This window comes from Polypterus senegalus, chromosome 5, assembly GCF_016835505.1.
Source record: "Polypterus senegalus isolate Bchr_013 chromosome 5, ASM1683550v1, whole genome shotgun sequence".
NCBI classification, from domain to species: domain Eukaryota; kingdom Metazoa; phylum Chordata; class Cladistia; order Polypteriformes; family Polypteridae; genus Polypterus; species Polypterus senegalus.
In genome coordinates, this window is record NC_053158.1 from 185,905,733 (window position 1) to 185,925,588 (window position 19,856).

Below are 19,856 nucleotides of genomic sequence, written 5' to 3' on the forward strand. Positions count from 1 at the left end.
TCAGACCTAATTGGAGAGTTTGTGCGTTCCTCAAAGCTAAAATAGAAATATTGCCTTTTTTACAGAGATGGGAAATTTCTGTTGTCTTTGTTGGAATGAAAGAGGAAAATTATGACTGGGTGACTGTGATGCGGTTTATCTGCCCTCTGAGAGAATCTCAAATAGAGGAAGAGAAGTTGCTGAGCGGTTCTCAGTGTGTTCACCGACTTTGAGCATTTTTACTTTTGTTCACCTCATATGCTATATGTTACAAGCTAAGATCACTGTCTAACATTGTATGGGGGCCTGGTAGAAGCCTAAACTGATGGCAGCTGAAATGTTTGCTTTGTATGCTTTGTGTTACAAATTGGAGTAACACTGTAGGGCTGTGGGTGGCATACATGTCTCACCATACTTGATACTTGTTTGATTCCTAACAGAAGTATCTTCAGTATTAGATTTACATGTTCCCTTTTCTTGTCTAAAGCGGATAGTTAAAATGAACATTTATGAATAAAATAGTTTTTAGGTTAGAATCTTGAAATGCATGTCCTTACCTCACAAATTGCTTACCTGTCATGAATTCTTGGTGCATTGGTAATGACTTCTATGGTTATGGTCGATGTCCTAATATTAAAGATGTTCTTTTAAATAGGTTCTTAAGGACTGATGTCTGGGAACGTTTGTTTTAATGATGTTGACTTGCCTACTTCTTACACAGACAGCCAGGACAAAAAGAGCAGGGTGCGTACTGCTACCAAATCTTTATTGAGCAGGACAATGGATTGATCATCCCTTCTGTGCAGCAGCTTCTGGAACATTCCTTTCACAGCTCCGTCCTCAAGCTGTCTGAGGTGAGGCAGTCACCATTTTTTAACCAATACACAGTCCAGATGATGATGAAGAGGGAATAAGAGCGTATGCACCTGCACCCATAAGAAATTGTCAACGATGTGTTGCTGTCACAGTTCCTATACTGGTGTGTGCACTCAGGCCACTGAGGTGTGCAGTTCTCTATTATCTGGCAATGTCTGTTTGTAGCCACATCACCCACTTAAAGGAATATTCCACCCAAATTTTTTTGATCTAATATACTATGTTAATCCCCAAAGGGAAATTGTCTTTCCACATGACCTCATGGTGAGCCATTCTGCAGCACCCTTGGAGCAATTTCTAGGTTAAGCGCCTAACTCAAGGACCCAACAGAGTAGGATCCCTTCTGTCAGTAATAGGATTTGAACCAGTAACCTTACTGATACCGACGCAGATCCTTAGCCTCAGAGCCATCACTCTGCCTGTATGTTACTTACATTGTATAGTTTGTGGAAATGGACAAGAAAAATGTTTAATTTCATGTTTTAATGAAAAATTGAAATGACACAATAGGCTCCTGTGGAAAACAGTGTTGAATAAACAGCAGGTAATCTCAAAACGTCCATGATAAATATCTTCATTTACTCGTGCTTTATAAGCCATATGTCAGACATCCAGTTACACTCTCACAACTTCCCAAACAGAAATATTTTAGTGAAAATTTGTTAAATAAACCACTTTCAGAAAATCCTGTCATGAACATATAGGGAACACGCTTAAACGAGAATGATGTTTTAAACTGAAGACCTGCCTCCCTATTCAGTCATTGGTCAGAAGTCCTGCCCAGTCACAATTCATTCTTTGGCCACTATGATGCTTCACATCATAGCAGCATTACAGGGCAGGGTCCGGGAGAGGTGAACAATTAGGAAGGAAAGGAAATGAAAACATTATGAGGGGGGCAGTCTGCCTTGTATTTGTGCATTTCCATGGTACTTCGGTAAGAAGAAGGTCAAATCAGTGGTTCAGTTTCACAAACCGCCATTGAAAAAACAAGAAATACAGCTTCACGACCAGTGAATGAAGGGGTAGAGAGGTCTTCATTTCAAAAATGTGACCCCATTTGAATGCACATCCCAAGCCGCTCACTACAGGATATTCTTGATATTTTGTCCAAGATACATGTGTCTGGTGTGTAAGACATCATGTTTTGTCGTATAGATTGTGCAATATGAGCAAATGGAGATGTTTTTCATGGGTGTTTTAATATTGTTTCATTTTTGTTCAGCATTGGTCACCATAAAAGACTATTGTGTCAGGGACTGTGTTGTCCCCGTTCTCCATAAACATATGAGATTTAAAATTTTTGTGTCCATCGGTAGATATGATACAGGATTAGTTACACATGAAAAATGATCATGTTTGAGTGCAGCATTACTTGAAACTCCATGCAAGTTCAACTGTTTCATTGTAGTTCAATTTTAAGATTGTTTGTTGTCGTCTGTTACATTTATTCCACTTTTCTCCGTCTGTCTTTGTTTTATGTCTTTATTCCCCATGATCAGCTTTTCAGTTGTTGCTGATTTATCATCACATGAATCATACATTCTTAGTTAGTTAATTACCTTTCGAGGCAGTTTGAGTAGAGAATGACTTTTTTGCCAGTTCTATTTTCCATATACAAGTATCTCAATGGTAAAATCAGCAAATGTTTTTGTATTGCGTCCACGACCCTGCCAGAGATCCAGAACAAAGGTAGCTTCAAAAAAAAGTTGTAGCCCTCTTACAACGTAACGTGTCTGTCTGCTAAAGGAACACATACCTGCTGTAATCTCTTATAACGCTCTTCTTTCTTTTGTTTAGGTTCCATCATGCCTGATCATTCAGATGCCACGGTTTGGAAAGAAGTTCAAGCTCTTTGATAAGATCATTCCTTCTCTAGAACTGGACATTACAGATCTGCTTTCTAACAGTAAGTCAGTAGAAGCTTGTAGGGCAGGGGTCATCAACTACATTTGACCAAGGATCGGAATTTTCTCACTCTGAAACTGTAGGGGCAGGACTTTCAAATAAAGTTTGTTTATTTGACATACAAAATTAAATGATATTGTTTAAAACTAAATTATAACTTCATTGCAAAATTAATATGACAGCGCAGTAGCGCAGTGGTAGTGCTGCTGCCTCACAGTAAGGAGACCTGGGTTCGCTTCCCAGGTCCTCCCTGCGTGGAGTTTGCATCTTCTCCCCGTGTCTGCGTGGGTTTCCTCCCACCATCCAAAGACTTGCAGGTTAGGTGCATTGGCGGTCCTAAATTGTCCCTAGCGTGTGCTTGGTGTGTGGATGCCCTGTGGTAGGCTGGCACCCTGGCCGGGATTTGTTCTTGCCTTGTGTCCTGTGTTGGCTGGGATTGGCTCCCGCAGACCCCCGTGACCCTGTGTTATAGGATATAGCGGGTTGGATAATGGATGGATGGGTACTAAGTAGTTGCAACACAAACACTGACTTATTCAGTATTAACGTGAAAAGATGTCGACGAAAGAAGAGAAGAAGCGGGCCACTAAGGCGAAGAAAAGAAGAGCTGCCCAGGAAGCAGCAAGCGCATCAACCTCTGAGCACACGAATGCTAAAACATACAGAGAAAGAGGATGAAAACTAGGAATGCTCAAGTCAAGCATATTCACTGAATGTTATCATGCAGTGTGCCGTTACTTGTTTTAAACATTTCATGTCTGACTTCAGATACCAGTGCAACACACTGGGCCTACCTGTATCTTTCAACACAATCAAAAAATCTACACATAAATTCAGTGGGAATAAAAATATGCTCAGGAATGAAGAGAAATGAACTGAGTGAATTGCTTTGTATTAAGGTGGATGACACAGTATGTGATGCATGTATAAGGAAGACCATGTATGACTTGTAGAAATATAAATCTGTGTATGTGCTATGAATTGTAAAAGTTATTCCTCAATTCTTTTTACAGCCTGCTTTTCATAACTAACAGTGAAAGCTATGAAAAGAAAGCTAAACAGATTTAGCAACCAAGAGGCTGAAAAAGATCTCAAAAGAGAAGCAAGGCCTGATAAGAAATAATTTAAAATTACACCTTGATGAAAACGTGATAGCAACGGGCCTCCCAAAAACCCTGCCTGTCGGCAAAACCATATGTTACTCAGTCACAGTTAGGTTTTAGATATAGTGTTATTACTGAGTATATAATACTTCATGATTATTGACTGCCCATCCCTTTTATAGGTTCTACATGGCAGCTTGCAGAGGCATCCCTTCTCTCTGCCTTACTGTTTCTCTGTTCTCCTTGGTGGTTGTTTCAAATGTAAGTGGTGCCCATCACATATGGAGAATTCACCAGTAAGAGCTCCTGTGCGTTATTGTAAATGGGGGTATGCTCCAGTATTGCCTGGTACTTTACGCAGTAGCCTCTGCCTCGAGGATCAGTGTAAATGTAAATTGGCAAATATTATTAACAGGGCAGCCATTGCTGGGAACAACACTTGTTAGTGAAGTGAGCAACCCAACTCTTTCAGTTGCATATAACTCTAAGGAAAATTTGGTTTGTTTTAGCAAAGCAGTTCCTTTTCAGTGTAAAGTGAAACAGGGAACTGAAAGCATACGTATTGTTTTAGTGTTCCCATAGTGCCAGGAAGAGGCAAAGATATTAAGGTGGCCAGTGTAGAAAGCAATGTACAGTGGGATGCAAAAGTTTGGGCAACCTTGTTAATAGTCATTATTTTCCTGTATAAATCGTTGGTTGTTACGATAAAAAATGTCAGTTAAATATATCATATAGGAGACACACACAGTGATATTTGAGAAGTGAAATGAAGTTTATTGGATTTACAGAAAGTGTGCAATAATTGTTCAAACAAAATCAGGCAGATGCTTAAATTTGGGCACCACAAAAAAGAAATGAAATCAATATTTAGTAGATCCGCCTTTTGCAGAAATTACAGCCTCTAAACGCTTCCTGTAGGTTCCAATGAGAGTCTGGATTGTGGTTGAAGGTATTTTGGACCATTCCTCTTTACAAAACATCTCTAGTTCATTCAGGTTTGATGGCTTCTGAGCATGGACAGCTCTCTTTAACTCACACCACAGATTTTCAATTATATTCAGGTCTGGGGACTGAGATGGCCATTCCAGAACGTTGTACTTGTTCCTCTGCATGAATGCCTTAGTGGATTTTGAGCAGTGTTTTGGGTCGTTGTCTTGTTGAAAGATCCAGCCCGCGCAGCTTTAGCTTTGTCACTGATTCCTGGACATTGGTCTCCAGAATCTGCTGATACTGAGTGGAATCCATGCGCCCCTCAACTTTGACAAGATTCCCAGTCCCTGCACTGGCCACACAGCCCACAGCATGATGGAACCACCACCATATTTTACTGTAGGTAGCAGGTGTTTTTCTTGGAATGCTGTGTTCTTTTTCCTCCATGCATAACGCCCCTTGTTATGCCCAAATAACTCAATTTTAGTTTCATCAGTCCACAGCACCTTATTCCAAAATGAAGCTGGCTTGTCCAAATGTGCTTGAGCATACCTCAAGCGGCTCTGTTTGTGCTTCCTCTGCATCACTCTCGCATACAGCATCTCCTTGTGTAAAGTGCCAAATGGTTGAATGATGCACAGTGACTCCATCTGCTGCAAGATGATGTTGTAGGTCTTTGGTGCTGGTCTGTGGGTTGACTCTGACTGTTCTCACCATTTGTCACTTCTGTCTATCCGAAATCTTTCTTGGTCTGCCACTTGAGCCTTAACTTGAACTGAGCCTGTGGTCTTCCATTTCCTCAATATGTTCCTAACTGTGGAAACAGACAGCTTAAATCTCTGGGACAGCTTTCTGTATCCTTCCCTAAACCATGATGGTGAACAATCTTTGTCTTCAGGTCATTTGAGAGTTGTTTTGTGACCCCCATGTTGCTACTCTTCAGAGAAAATTAAAGGAGGAGGGAAACTTACAATTGACCCCCTTAAATACTCTTTCTCATTATAGGATTCACCTGTGTAAGTAGGTCAGGGGCACTGAGCTTACCAAGCCAATTGGAGTTCCAATAATTAGTTCTAAAAGTTTTGGAATCAATAAAATGACAACGGTGCCCAAATTTATGCACCTGCCTGATTTTGTTTGAACAATTATTGCACACTTTCTGTAAATCCAATAAACTTCATTTCACTTCTCAAATATCACTGTGTGTGTCTCCTATATACATCCATCCATTGTCTAACCTGCTGAATCCGAATACAGGGTCACGGGGGTCTGCTGGAGCCAATCCCAGCCAACACAGGGCACAAGGCAGGAACCAATCCTGGGCAGGGTGCCAACCCACCGCAGGGCGCACACACACCCACACACCAAGCACACCCTAGGGCCAATTTAGAATTGCCAATCCACCTAACCTGCATGTCTTTGGATTGTGGGAGGAAACCAGAGCGCCCGGAGGAAACCCACGCAGACACGGGGAGAACATGCAAACTCCACGCAGGGAGGACCCGGGAAGCGAACCCACCATGCCGCCCGTGTCTCCTATATGATATATTTAACTGACATTTTTTATCGTAACAACCAACGATTTATACAGGAAAATAATGACTATTAACAAGGTTGCCCAAACTTTTGCATCCCACTGTAGCCTGTGGAACGTCACCTAGAAATAAATGATGCAGAAAATGGTATCACCTATAAGGAAAAATGAAAATGTTCCTTGCTAGCAAGTATGTAAGGTCACTTGTGAGAATGTATGAAATTGAAAGCTGTTTTTACAATATATGGAATTATATATGGGAATATACAGTAAGGTAGTGGAGTGGAGTGCGTAAAAATACACCGAATGTAGGGTATCATTAGTAAGAGGAACTGTAGACTAGCATGGGACTTATGATGAACATATAAAGTGAATGAAAATGAATATACCAGTAAAGGCCGGGTAGGCTTGGACATTCAGTAAAATTAAGACATTACCTAGAATAACACTTTGGTTATGTTCTGTTCCTACAGACCCTCGGTCATGTGTTATCTGTGGAGACCTGGCTGACCAAGAATGCAGTGACTGTTTCAAGGACCACATTTTCTCAAATGCAGGATTTAAGCAGTTTTGCAGAAATTGCTCACAACAGGTACTTGAACCTTAGGGGCAAATCTTCATTATGTCTGTAGACTGCAGATAAAGAGGCCTAGACTATGGGTGGTGTGTTTTGCTCCTGCAATGAGGGTGGAGGACGTTATTCTTTATCAGAGGCTTGTTCCTACATGACATATAAAAGGCCAGATGAACTAAAAACAGGTTAATGTTGCCCTGCCCTTTATGCATTATGGACAGAAATGACATGTGAAGGCAGCAGTGTTTTTTGAAAAGCCCTATAACTTTAGTGCATTGTGGTAAAGCATGGGCTCCTTGATGACATAGTCCAGTAGAAGAAGAGTGTGCAGATACGGTCACCTCTTGACGCAGTTTGCAAACAGATTGGCACAAGAGGGACAGGTAAGTTGAGCAAGTGCCACTGTGCTCATACGAGTACATTGTTCCAACAGGTTCATTGTCACCCACGCCGCAAGGACCACCACCCTACCAAAATCCAGCTGCCACAGGGTTTACAGAATGGCTGTGATGCACAGAGATACCGTGTGCACCGAGAGGTTCTGGAGCTGTTTGCTGTCCTCTGCATAGAAACAAGTCATTATGTTTCATTTGTCAAGTATGGACCGCAAAATCAGCAGTGGATGTTCTTCGACAGCATGGCAGATCGTCACGGTGAGTTTTAAGTAGTGACATTTGATGTTCAACACTGTTTCTCTTAAACTGAACAAAATGTTATAAAGCCATTGACAGAATTAAAGCAGTCAATAGTTTATTGTCATTGTTTGTATGTTCATTTTTGGACTTACATTTTGCTTCTTACATACACTCAAGTGGGGTATTAAAACTCTTAGCTGCCACAAGGCATTTTTGGGATCCAGTTTATAGCGTATTTACACGTGTACCACGAGCACATTTTTTCCCGAAAATTAGCATTAGAAAATCAGGTGTGCATCATACACGAGGAAATGTAATTCTGTAATGTTTACTTCTTCTGCTTGGGGTCGCGCTCTCTCTCTCTCTCTCTCGCTCACACTCATTCTTTCGCTTGCGCGCGCACCCACTCTCTCTCTCTCGCTTGCTCGCTCGCGCACTCACGCTCTCTCTCTCTCTCTCTCGCTTGCTCGCGCTCTCTGTCTCTCTCGCTCGTGCACTCGTGCTCTCTCTCGACCGCACTCTCTCGCTTACGCACTGACGCTCTCTCTCTCTCTCGCTTGCTTGCTCGCGCACTCGCCCTCTCTCTCTCTAAACGCTTCCTATACAATCACAATGCGCGTCGTACACGGGCAAAACAATTTTCTTTGTAAGAATTAGGGTTTGCCTCTTACACAAGGGTGCGTGGTACACAAGTAAATGCGGTATTTATACAATGAACAAATTGACAAATATAGGTAGTTATTTAATTCTGAACATTGTACGTCATTTACAGTTTATTTTTAACAATCTCTTGTTCTGTTTAGGACATTTATTCAAGTCTTCCTGATATATTCGTGCTTTTGAATTTTTTTGTATTATGTATTGTCTTAAAAGTAGATGAAGTTAGATAAAGAGGCGGGGCTCAGGCTTAGGACCCTCTATTAATAACCAGTCAGCCAAAAGAAAATTCAAAAATGAACTGTGAAAACAGCACAAGTCATGTTTAAAGACTGATAGCTCTGCTAGTGCTGTTCTCTAAGCTTCTAACATTCAAGGGGACCGTTCTCTCGAAATCCTGGATCCATAATGAATGCCGCCTTCTAGCATCTCTCATGCTTATACGAGGTGTGGCAGAAAAGTAATGAGACTGATTTTTTATTTACCAAAGTTTTTATTTTTCTCAAACATCAATGTTATCCCCTTCAAAGTAGTTCCCTTGGGCAGCTACACACCGATGGAGACGTTGTTCCCACTGTCGGTAGCGGCGCTGGAAGTCTTCAACCGGTATGGTCTTCAGCATGTCCGTTACACTCTTTTGGACGTTTTCTAAAGTCCCGAAATGACGTCCTTTGAGGACATTTTTCAGTTTAGGAAAAAGGAAAAAGTCACACGGACTGAGGTCAGGTGAATAAGGGGGCTGGGGAACCACAGGAATGCGTTTTTTCGATTGTCCTTCTGCTCAATTGTGAGGTTTTTCGGCACCATTTTGGCACAGACCTTTCGCATGTGCAAATGTTCAGTCAAAATTTGATGAACGGTAAATCTGTTCAAATTTAATTGTTCACTCAACATTCTTAATGTTAAACGACGGTCTGATCTCACAAGAGTGTTCACACGTTTGATGTTTTCATTTGTTTTCGAAGTTGAAGTCCTCCCTGAACGGTGTTCATCTTCAACGTGTTTTCTGCCTTCCAAAAAGTGCCAGCGAAAAACTTGAGCTCGGGATAAAGAATGTTCCCCCATAGGCCTGTTTTAACTTTTCAAACGTCACACTTAATGGCACAACGTTGCTCCAAATTCCACTGTTCCATTTTGCGTGACGCACAACCAAAAACACAACTTCGCTAATAGCAGTCACAAAAATCACGTAGTTAACGGAAGGAGTTGAAACTCGCACTGAGCTATGGGAGGGTACTGATACACGTGCTCTATCAAGGACAACAGCACAGCGTTGCCAGATCGCTTGCAGTGTTGCCAGTCTCATTACTTTTCTGCCACACCTCGGTATAGCAAAAAGACTGGAAGAGCCGGGGCTTCTGGGAGCAAGGGCAGAAGTGACATCAGTGGACTTCTGGGGAGTCTTCCTTCATTCTAGACCAGTGATTCTTAACCTTTTTTGAGTCATGGACCCCTTTAAGAATCTGATGAAAGCTATGGACCCCCTTCCTCAGACATATTCGCATAAACACAACATTGCATGCAATAATTATAATGTACTTTACTTATCGAGATTTGATTGTCTCATACATGTCTGACATACACAATGTATTATTAAACTTTATAAAGTAAACAATCTAAAAAAACACTCCTTTTTATGCAAAAAGTAATATCCACTCATTATAATTGAGGACAGAGGAAGGAGGCTGTGATCGGGGTGCTTGAGAGACTGAATGAGGAGTCTGAGTGTCTGGGCTTGCAAGTGTCCTGATAAAAACCAAAGATCCAGGCCTTTAATGACCTCTTGGGCACGGCCATCAGCAGTGTGTCTGTCAGCGGAGGGAGTGTTGACCTTGGCAAGAGGTTTACTTACCTTGGCAGTGACATTCATGTCTCTGGTGACTCTTACTATGAAGTTAGTAGATGGATTGGGAGAGCATGGGGGGTCATGAGGTCGCTGGAAAGGGGTGTGTGGCGCTCACGATATCTGCAAAAGGACGAAGGTCCAAGTCTTTAGAGTCCTGGTGCTTCCTGTCTTGCTATATGGTTGTGAGACATGGACGCTATCCAGTGACCTGAGACGAGCACTGGACTCCTTTGGTACTGTGTCTTCTGAACCAGCGAGGACCTCCCTGGGCTTGTGTGTCTGACAATATTTATAAAGCTAGTTTTAAATTAGTATTTTAATTTTTTTATTTATTCTTATAAAGTGTACTTCTACCAGTGTCAAATTGTGATTTCTTAATTAGTTATCAATGGATTTCATGCGTATTATTTAAAAATCCCACGTGATTAAACTTAAGAAGAACACAAGAAAAAAGCCTTTCATTATTGTCACATTTATCTTATTATAAAATAAGTTGAGAAATAAAAATACATGATTTGCATATGCCTTGAGAGTGTGATGAATTGACCAATCAACTGTCACTTGCAATCATTTTACTCATAAAGAAACAAAGGCTTCATGTTTATCCTCCATTCAGTTGTCATGGCTACAGTTGTTCATCCAACCCTCCATAATTTTTTTCACCAGCTTATCCAGTTCATTGTTGCCGGTCTGAATTCTGGCCACACTGGGTGTTAAACAGGATCAAACCTTAGACATGGCCCTTGAACAAATACACATATCCATCTACAACAGTCACAAAATGAGCCGCTCCGTGTTCACTCAAAAATAAAATTACTTCAGTTAGTTTTTGAATGCTTCCATATTGGACAGACATTTGTGTGGTTCAGCTCATAATGCTTTGAAGCCCAAAGAAAATCTCTCTATTGATGTAACATATGATGTGTTATTAGAAAACAAGAATCATAGAGACATTCAGTAGGTCTACTAAAACAGAATGCTTTACCCCCTGTTTCCCTGGGGTATAAATATGATGTGACACACAGGCCAATTTCCATTCATCATCCATCACAAAGCGAAAGACCTGAGAACACAGTAATGGTGTGCGACAAAAGATTGGTGAGCTGCACAAAGCAGGAAATGGCTACATGAACATAGCTAAAATATTGAAAATATTAATGAAATTAATAAATTTAAAGCAACTAGAGGTGCTAAGAGTCGACCTAAAAGAAGATAAGTGTCCAAATTGAACCCACACATAGTAAGAAGGATGGTTCAAACAACACAGGAATCTCCAAAGATCACTGCTTGACTAGAGCAGACATTAGTTGGGTCTCGACATCAAAGTCTCCAAAACTATGATCAGTTGCCACCTACATAACCACAAGTTAGTTGAGAGTTTTGACAGAAGACATCTCTGCTGTCATCAGATAGCAAACTCATGAGCTTAGTTTGCCAAACATTACTGGAACTTTCAACCCAGAGGTGGGTTTGTCTTAAAGAGAATGATAGGCATACGGAAGAGTACCTCATCTCCACTGTGAAATATGGTGGCGAACCTTTGATGTGCACAGTCCATAAAGTATCAGATGATGTTCAGTCCAAACCTGACTGCCACCTCTCAGGATGCTTTAATTGGGCCATTGCTGGATCTTTCAACAGGACAATAATTCAAAGTACACCTGAAACTCGAAACAAAAATGGTCCAGTGATCACAAAATCAAGGTTTTGCCATGACCATCCCAGTCCCCTGACCGAAACCTCAATTGAAAAACTGTGGGCTGAGCTGAAGAGGAGAATCCACAAGTGTGGACCTCAAAAATCTGAAGGGTCTAGAGAGATTCTGTATGGAGGAAAGGCCTGACACCCCTTGCCTTATGTTCTCTAACCTCTTTAGGCATGAGGAGATGACTGTGTCCTTGGTACAAAATATATAATGAGGAGGTGACAATCATTGTGGCTCACGTGTATTAAAATATAAATAAATAAATTTGTTTCACGATCAGAATTTCTTTTTCTTTCATTTATTTTACTTCAGTTAAAGGTTAGATTTGTGTTAGTATTTAGAATGAAAGATGAAGACGATAAACAGTAAAGACAGTTTTTTTCATAGCCCATTTTGCTTTTATTTGGGTGGCAATACTTGTGAAGTGCACTTTTAAAAATGTAAATTCTTCAGTGGCGGTGATTTGTACATACAGTATGTGTCTCACTACTGCGTCTGTTCATTGTCTAGGTGACAAAGATGGCTACAACATTCCCACAGTGATCCAGTGTCCAGAGGTAGCCAAATACTTGGACATGCCTTTGAATGAGCTGGCCAGGCAGAATCCCCGTGACATGGAGGGGGTGGCTAAAAGACTCTTCTGCGATGCCTACATGTTTCTGTATCAAAGTAAAAGGATGGCTCTGTATAAGTGACGAGAGGAGGCGAGGTAGAAGATGTCATCTGGCACTGCGTAAACCCAGCCACAATGAATCCTGAATTGTGTAACTGGAAGATGCTGCTTGTTTAATGCTGTTTAGTCCTTTTTCAAGAGCTTGCCTGCTTTGCACAGTCACGATGGGTGGCCTTTCTCTTTTAAATGGTGGCACTATGTGGACATACTATATTAAGAAACCCCTCTGTAAGGACGTGATTACATGTATTTGCCTAATTCTTAGCAGGTCATGCCTTCTAAGCTGGAAATATCCCTGTGACGTGGTAAGTAAGGAGTCGCTATGCAGCTCCTGGTGGACCCCCAGGTATTGAACGACAAGCAGGCAGACTGAAGATTGTTATAATCAAGTAATAATGTAAGGAAATATGGCAACATTTTTCTCCCATAATCATAAAAGCAACAAAGTCTCACAAAGTGGAACAAGTGTGATAAAATAGCAAACTTCAGATCCGTTTTTGATAAATGATGTGTTTTTTATAGATAATTTAGAATTTGTGGACAAGTGAAGATGATCTGCAGCAGCATGATAATGCAATGTCTAACCAATTTGTACATTCTGTGAATTATGAGAACAGAGGACCCTTTAATGCCGACTAAATCATTAGGGTGGTCTGCCTTGAATGTGCTTTGATGGCTGAAGTTAATGAGTTCAGCCACGTGTGGGATTTTGATTAGTACAAAAAAGAGATTTTGTCAGTTTCATTAATTGATCTATCCATCCATTTTTTGTGCCCAGTTTTTCACTACAAGGTTTTAGAGAGCTTGTAGAACAGAGTTTACTTCAATATTTTATTTGTACAGAGTCTGCTGGCCAGCATAACTAAAGCAAAATCTGTCAAGCACAGCGTCCACTGATTACCTGCAATAGATATTTGTCTTTATGTATTTTACCAAAATGAGAAATTACACACCAAGAGGGAGTGTTTGTGTACTGTATGTGTCAACCATTCGAATAATGTATAACTTCATTGGGAATTCGACTATAATAAATTAATACAGGGAAGAAAAAATTAAACTTGTATGATTTTAATGTGCTATTAGAGCTGCTGGTGAGATACAACGTCCAGAGAAGAAAAGTAGAATCGCAACTCCTTCAGTTGTTTGTTTTGTTTCTGTCGTGTTTTCTGCTTTAATCTCTTCTTGTGCTTCTTGGCATACTCCGTGTTTTTAACTTATCATAAAATAGCAAAGGATATGTCATGGAGAATTTTTTTTTTGCAATTGAATCTATCTATCTATCTGTCTATCTATCTATCTATCTATCTATCATATAGTGCCTTTCATATCTATCTCTATCTGTCATATAGTGCCTTTTATATCTAAATCTATCATATAGTGCCTTTCATATCTATCTATCTATCTATCTATCTATCTATCTATCTATCTATCCTATAGTGCCTTTCATATCTACAGTATCTATCTATCTATCTGTCATATATCCATCCATCCATCCATTTCCCAACCCGTTGAATCCTAACTACAGGGTCACGGGGGTCTGCTGCAGCCAATCCCAGCCAACACAAGGCGCAAGGCAGGAGCCAATCCTGGGCAGGGCGCCAACCCACCGCACCTATCTGTCATATAGTGCCTTTCATATCTATCTATCTATCTATCTATCTATCTATCTATCTATCTATCTATCTATCTATCTATCTATCATATAGTGCCTTTCATATCTATCTATCTATCTATCTATCTATCTATCTATCTATCTATCTATCTATCTATCTATCTATCCTATAGTGCCTTTCATATCTATCTATCTATCCTATAGTGCCTTTCATATCTACAGTATCTATCTATCTATCTGTCATATATCCATCCATCCATCCATTTCCCAACCCGTTGAATCCTAACTACAGGGTCACGGGGGTCTGCTGCAGCTAATCCCAGCCAACACAAGGCACAAGGCAGGAGCCAATCCTGGGCAGGGCACCAACCCACCGCACCTATCTGTCATATAGTGCCTTTCATATCTATCTATCTATCATATAGTGCCTTTCATATCTATCTATCTCTATCTGTCATATAGTGCCTTTTATATCTAAATCTATCATATAGTGCCTTTCATATCTATCTGTCTATCTATTACAGGGGGGCCAACTCCCACCCTGGAGAGTCGCAGTGGCTGCAGGTTTTTGTTTAAACCCTGTTGCTTAATTAGAAGCCAGTCCTCACCAATAACAGATCTTATTTACTTTCACAGCTTGTTAGTTCTTTAACTCTACCATATCGATTCATTTTTAAATCATAGATTTTTTCCCTCTCTTATGATACATGTATCCAAGTGATTTGAAGCATAAAATGGTCTTCACTTTCTCTTCATTTCCATGTGAGTACTTAATTAGAACAAACAGTGAAAGATGAATACACACACGGGTGGAATGGAGACAAGCTAGATGTGGAATTGCTGGTTTCTTTGTCATTTACATCTTACTGCTAATAAGGACCAGTTAAAACAATGAATACTAATGTTTAAGACTAAAATAAGACGTGAAGGGTTCAAAATCTTAACAAGTGATACAACTGAAATGAAGCATAAAAAGGTCACTTGAGCAATAAGTGCTTCATCAGTAATGAATGATTTCTCATCAAGCAATTGGGTTGGAAAAAAACCTGAAGTCACTACGGCCCTCAGGAACTGACGTTACTTGGCCCCGATTTAAAGGGTCTGAGTCTTAAATAGCAAGTAAATAAAAATGAAGTTAATTTGTAGCAAAAACTAGTCACTAATTAAAAAAGTGGTTAGAATGAAAACCTGTAGCCACTGTGGCTTTCTCATCTATATATCTGCTTCTCTGGCTCTCTGTCTGTCTATCAGCACCTTCAAGGTGAAATGTGATGGACGTGTGACACAGTATCTTGTGAGTGCTCCTGTGAATCACCTAATTCAGAAATTGGCAAAACATTGGGACGCTGTTGGGGTCTCTGGTTGTTAATCCTGTTGTTCCTTGCAGTTCTGTAACCTCTACAGTTCTGTTTGCTTTATATACAAATGAATGTACTCACGGCATCTCAATCTTTTACATTGTGAAGTTCTCTGATGACACAACCATCATCGATACAGACATATGAGTGACTAAAACTAAGACAGGTTTGCTAAGTGGTGTGATGACCATTTCCTCATTTGTATTATTATTGTATGTTTCTGCCAGTGCTGGGTTATATTATTGTCTTACAGCACAGGTAAATTCATGCAATTGCAGTACTTAGGAATTCATGTAAATATTACATCAGTATGGAGCACACAGATAGATCATGTCTGTGCCGATGGAATAACAATGTCTGTATTATCCGTGCAAGCTGAGAAAAAAAAAAGGTTTCTCTCTTTCCATGCAGTAATAGCCAGCATAATACATTATGGTTTTTCTCACTTAATTGGTAAATGTTTAGACTTCTACAGGTAGCTGTGATATTCACTGAAATATGTCAACAACGACATTTACTTCTATAGCAGCATACAAAGAATGTTGCTTTACAAGATGTCAAAGAGAAAGTTACAAGAAAAGATAAAACAAATAAGATTAGATAAGAATATTAACGAATAAGTAACAAAGAAAAGGTAAATAAATAAATCCATATGATTTTATAAAATATAGATGTATAATTAGTAGAAGGGTAGCATGTCAAAGGCACTCTCTACAATCAGAATATGAACAAGTAAACTTCAAGCAAGAATTTTTGGATATTGTGATGAAAACTTAAATTACTGAGAAGCACAGAAAACTTGAGCAAAGGTTTATGGTCTACATCTAAGGTTGTTAATATGGTAAATATCAAATTTTGTATTTTTTTTTTGTAATTATACATGTATATGTATGTGATTTTTATGTCACTGGTATTCCAAAATGAATTTTCTCTTTGGGATAATAAAGTTATCATACCAAGAAATCTGTGTGGCCATAAGCCAGAAGTTGTCGCTGATATTCTGGACGCTATGGAAAGAGCTGCTTGTAAATCAGTGCAGCGATTGTCACACGTGGGCTTGTCATGGTGAACATGTCAGTGTGTTCTCTGCCATTTACAGGCTACCATCTTGTGCACAACCCTAAATAAGCATACAGTACACCTAAATGTAAGACTGTAAATGTATCCTGATCTTTCAAGTCATATTGGCTGTTAGTGGAAAAGCTGATATTCATATTAAAAATTATATTTATATATTATAGGGAGAGAGCAAAAGCAACTGAATAGAAGACACTGAAAGGAAATGTAAAGCTGAAACTGCTGTCATGGATTCAGGAGCTCAGTAGCACAAGGTAACTGAAGCTTAATCATTAGTTTGTGTGCTGTAATGATGATGACACACACACACACGCACACACACGTAGATGTAAAATGTTGCGTAAAACATGAAATCACATACAGTAGTCTTTCAGCACAAAATTAGATTAGCAATGCAGTACAACAAATTAAAAAAACATTTTAAAATAGTTTATGTAGGGTAACACACTTGTTTTCCCTCCTAAATATCTATAAACTATGGATGAAACTGTGGACTGTCCTCCATTTGGCGGCTCTCGTCAGTCTGCTTCTTCCATTGTAAGGCCATGACTTATGATCTGACGCAGACGTCATTTACACAATCCTAGCAATTCAGAGGCAGTGGCCGCCTTCTCCAGTGACCATCTGTCATGTAGTGTGACATCCCCAGAAATTCAGCCCAGCCAGTCTCTGACTCGGTTTGTTAAGCTGTAGGGTGGGCTTGTGTGTGCGTGACAGCCGACCACCAATGAGCACTCAACCAGCAGTACAATGAATATCATGCAGCTACGAGGACAAAAGAAGTTGGGTGTTTTGGACCTAAAAAAACGAAGAGAAGCGGCCCTCTCACATATTTTACATAGCACGACAGAATGGGAAAAAAACAAAAAGGAGAGATTGCAGCTGAACTCGCCATACTTGTGAAGCATTCAGACGGCACCAGTTGTTTTAGGCAGCACGTTATTGGCTACCAGAAAAAGGGGCGAGCTTGCAAAACTTTGAAAATGTCAAACTGTGCTGGAAAGTCGTCACAGAGTTGTCAAAATTGTTATACCTTATGATATGCTGGTTGTGTAATCTGACCTCCTCCTGTGCCAAGATCAGCAACTGCAGTTGTCAAATTGGACTAAAAGTCCTGGAATGTGGCACTGGCTTGAGGTGAGATATTTCCAATACATCTTTGAACGGTGTTTTAGATAGGAGGAAAACAACATAGTGTACAGCAGAAATGTAGAAGTAAAACGTCTCTACATTTTTAAAATAATTCTGGTTTGCAGTTTATTATTGTAAAGCAATCCGCCGTTTGAGCATTCTAAACGCCCACCCTGGCCAGCAGATGACACCAACAGGTTTAAATGGGATTATGGAGCACACTTGGGCCTTGTTTACAGTCATATGAAAAAGTTTGGGAACCCCTCTCAGCCTGCATAATAATTTACTGTACTTTGAACAAAAAAGATAACAGTGGTATGTCTTTCATTTCCTAGGAACATCCGAGTACTGGGGTTTTCCGAACAAAGATTTTTAGTGACGCAGTATTTAGTTGTATGAAATTAAATCAAATGTGAAAAACTGGCTGTGCACAAATGTGGGTACCCTTGTAATTTTCCTGATTTGAATGTCTGTCACTGCTCAATACTGATTACTTGCAACCACAAATATGGGTGCATTAGCTCGAACTTCATACACCGGTGTGTCCAATTATAAGAAAAGGTATTTAAGGTGGTCAATTACAAGTTGTGCTTCCCTTTGACTCTCCTCTGAAGAGTGACAGACAACATGGGATCCTCAAAGCAACTCTCAAAAGATCTGAAAACAAAGATTGTTCAGTCTCATGGTTTAGGGGAAGACTACAAAAAGCTATCTCAGAGGTTTAAACTGTCAGTTTCAATTGTTAAGGAATGTAATCAGGAGATGGAAGGCCACAGGCACAGTTGCTGTTAAACCCAGCAGGTCTGGCAGGCCAAGAAAAATACAGGAGCGGCATATGAGCAGGATTGTGAGAATGGTTACAGACAACCCACAGATCACCTCCAAAGACCTGCAAGAACATCTTACTGCAGATGGTGTATCTGTACATCGTTCTACAATTCAGCGCAATTTGCACAAAGAACATCTGTATGGCAGGGTGATGAGAAAGAAGCCCTTTCTGCACTCACACCACAAACAGAATGACTTGTTGTATGCAAATGTTCATTTAGATAAGCCAGATTCATTTTGGAACAAAGTGCTTTGGACTGATGAGGCAGAAATTGAGTTATTTGGTGATAACAAAAAGCGCTTTGCATGGTGGAAGAAGAACACCGCATTCGAAGACAAACACCTGCTACCTCCTGTCAGATTTGGTGGAGGTCCCATCATGCTGTGGGGCTGTGTGGCTCGTTCAGGGACTGGGGCCCTTGTTAAAGTCGAAGGTCGGATGAATTCAACCCAATATCTACAAATTCTTCAGGCTAATGTTCAATCATCAGTCATAAAGTTGAAGTCACGCAGGGTTTGGATATTCCAACAAGACAATGAGCCAAAACACAGTTTGAAATCTACAAAGGCATTCATGCAGAAGGAGAAGTACAATGATCTGGAATGGCCGTCACCGGCCCCTGACTTGAATATCAGTAAAAATCTATGAGATGATTTGAAGCAGGCTGTCCATGCTCGGCAGCCATCAAATTTAACTGAACTGGAGAGATTTTGTATGGAAGAATGGTCAACAATACCTCCACCCAGAATCCAGACACTCATCACAGGCTATAGGAGGACAGCGTCTAGAGGCTGTTAGATTTGTAAAAGGAGACTCAACTAAGTATTGATGTCATATCTCTGTTGAGGTGCCCACATTTATGCACCTGTCTAATTTTGTTATGATGCATATTGCATGTTTTCTGTTAATCCAATAAACTTAATGTCACTGCTGAAATCCTACTGTTTCCATAAGGCATGTCACATATTAAAAGGAAGTTGCTACTTTGAAAGCTCTGCCAATGATAAACAAAAAATCCAAAGAATTAAGAGGGGTTCCCAAACTTTTTCATATGATTGTATACTTAATGGCGAGAAGCTTCTGCGCAAATCACAACTGCTGTCAGCGACCAAACCGCATCTATGCTCATTGTGGCCTGTTTGATCAGCTCGTTGATATTCTTCTTGTCAGTAGGTGGCGGTGTTTGGTCAATGTCACTTTAGAGGAAATTAGACTCTAGTGACAGAAGAAGGCTTGTAAATACAGTAAAAAGAACTACCTGTACATTCTAAGACAGGATAAAATTAAAAACAAAAAAAACTATTGCAATTAAAAGCCAAAGAAAAAAGTTGCATTTTCAAGCTGGATTTTAAAATATTCACAGTAGTAACAGACCTGACATAAGCCTAGGAGTGGCTATTGCAAAAGCGCATTCACCTTTAAGTTTTAG

At 40.1% G+C, this 19,856-nt stretch overlaps 1 protein-coding gene across 2 annotated transcripts in view; it reads left to right on the forward strand.

Moving 5' to 3' along the window:
• cyldl (cylindromatosis (turban tumor syndrome), like) overlaps positions 1 to 13,477 on the forward strand; it is a 64,226-nt gene extending 50,749 nt beyond the window's left edge. For both annotated transcript variants that reach the window (XM_039753752.1, XM_039753753.1), the window contains exons 11-15: positions 701 to 833; positions 2,656 to 2,764; positions 6,804 to 6,922; positions 7,338 to 7,557; positions 12,258 to 13,477. In XM_039753752.1, coding sequence (XP_039609686.1) covers positions 701 to 833; positions 2,656 to 2,764; positions 6,804 to 6,922; positions 7,338 to 7,557; positions 12,258 to 12,442 — 766 coding nt within the window. In that variant the 3' untranslated portion in view covers positions 12,443 to 13,477. The remainder of the gene's footprint in view (positions 1 to 700; positions 834 to 2,655; positions 2,765 to 6,803; positions 6,923 to 7,337; positions 7,558 to 12,257) is intronic.
• Positions 13,478 to 19,856: the final 6,379 nt, after the last annotated feature.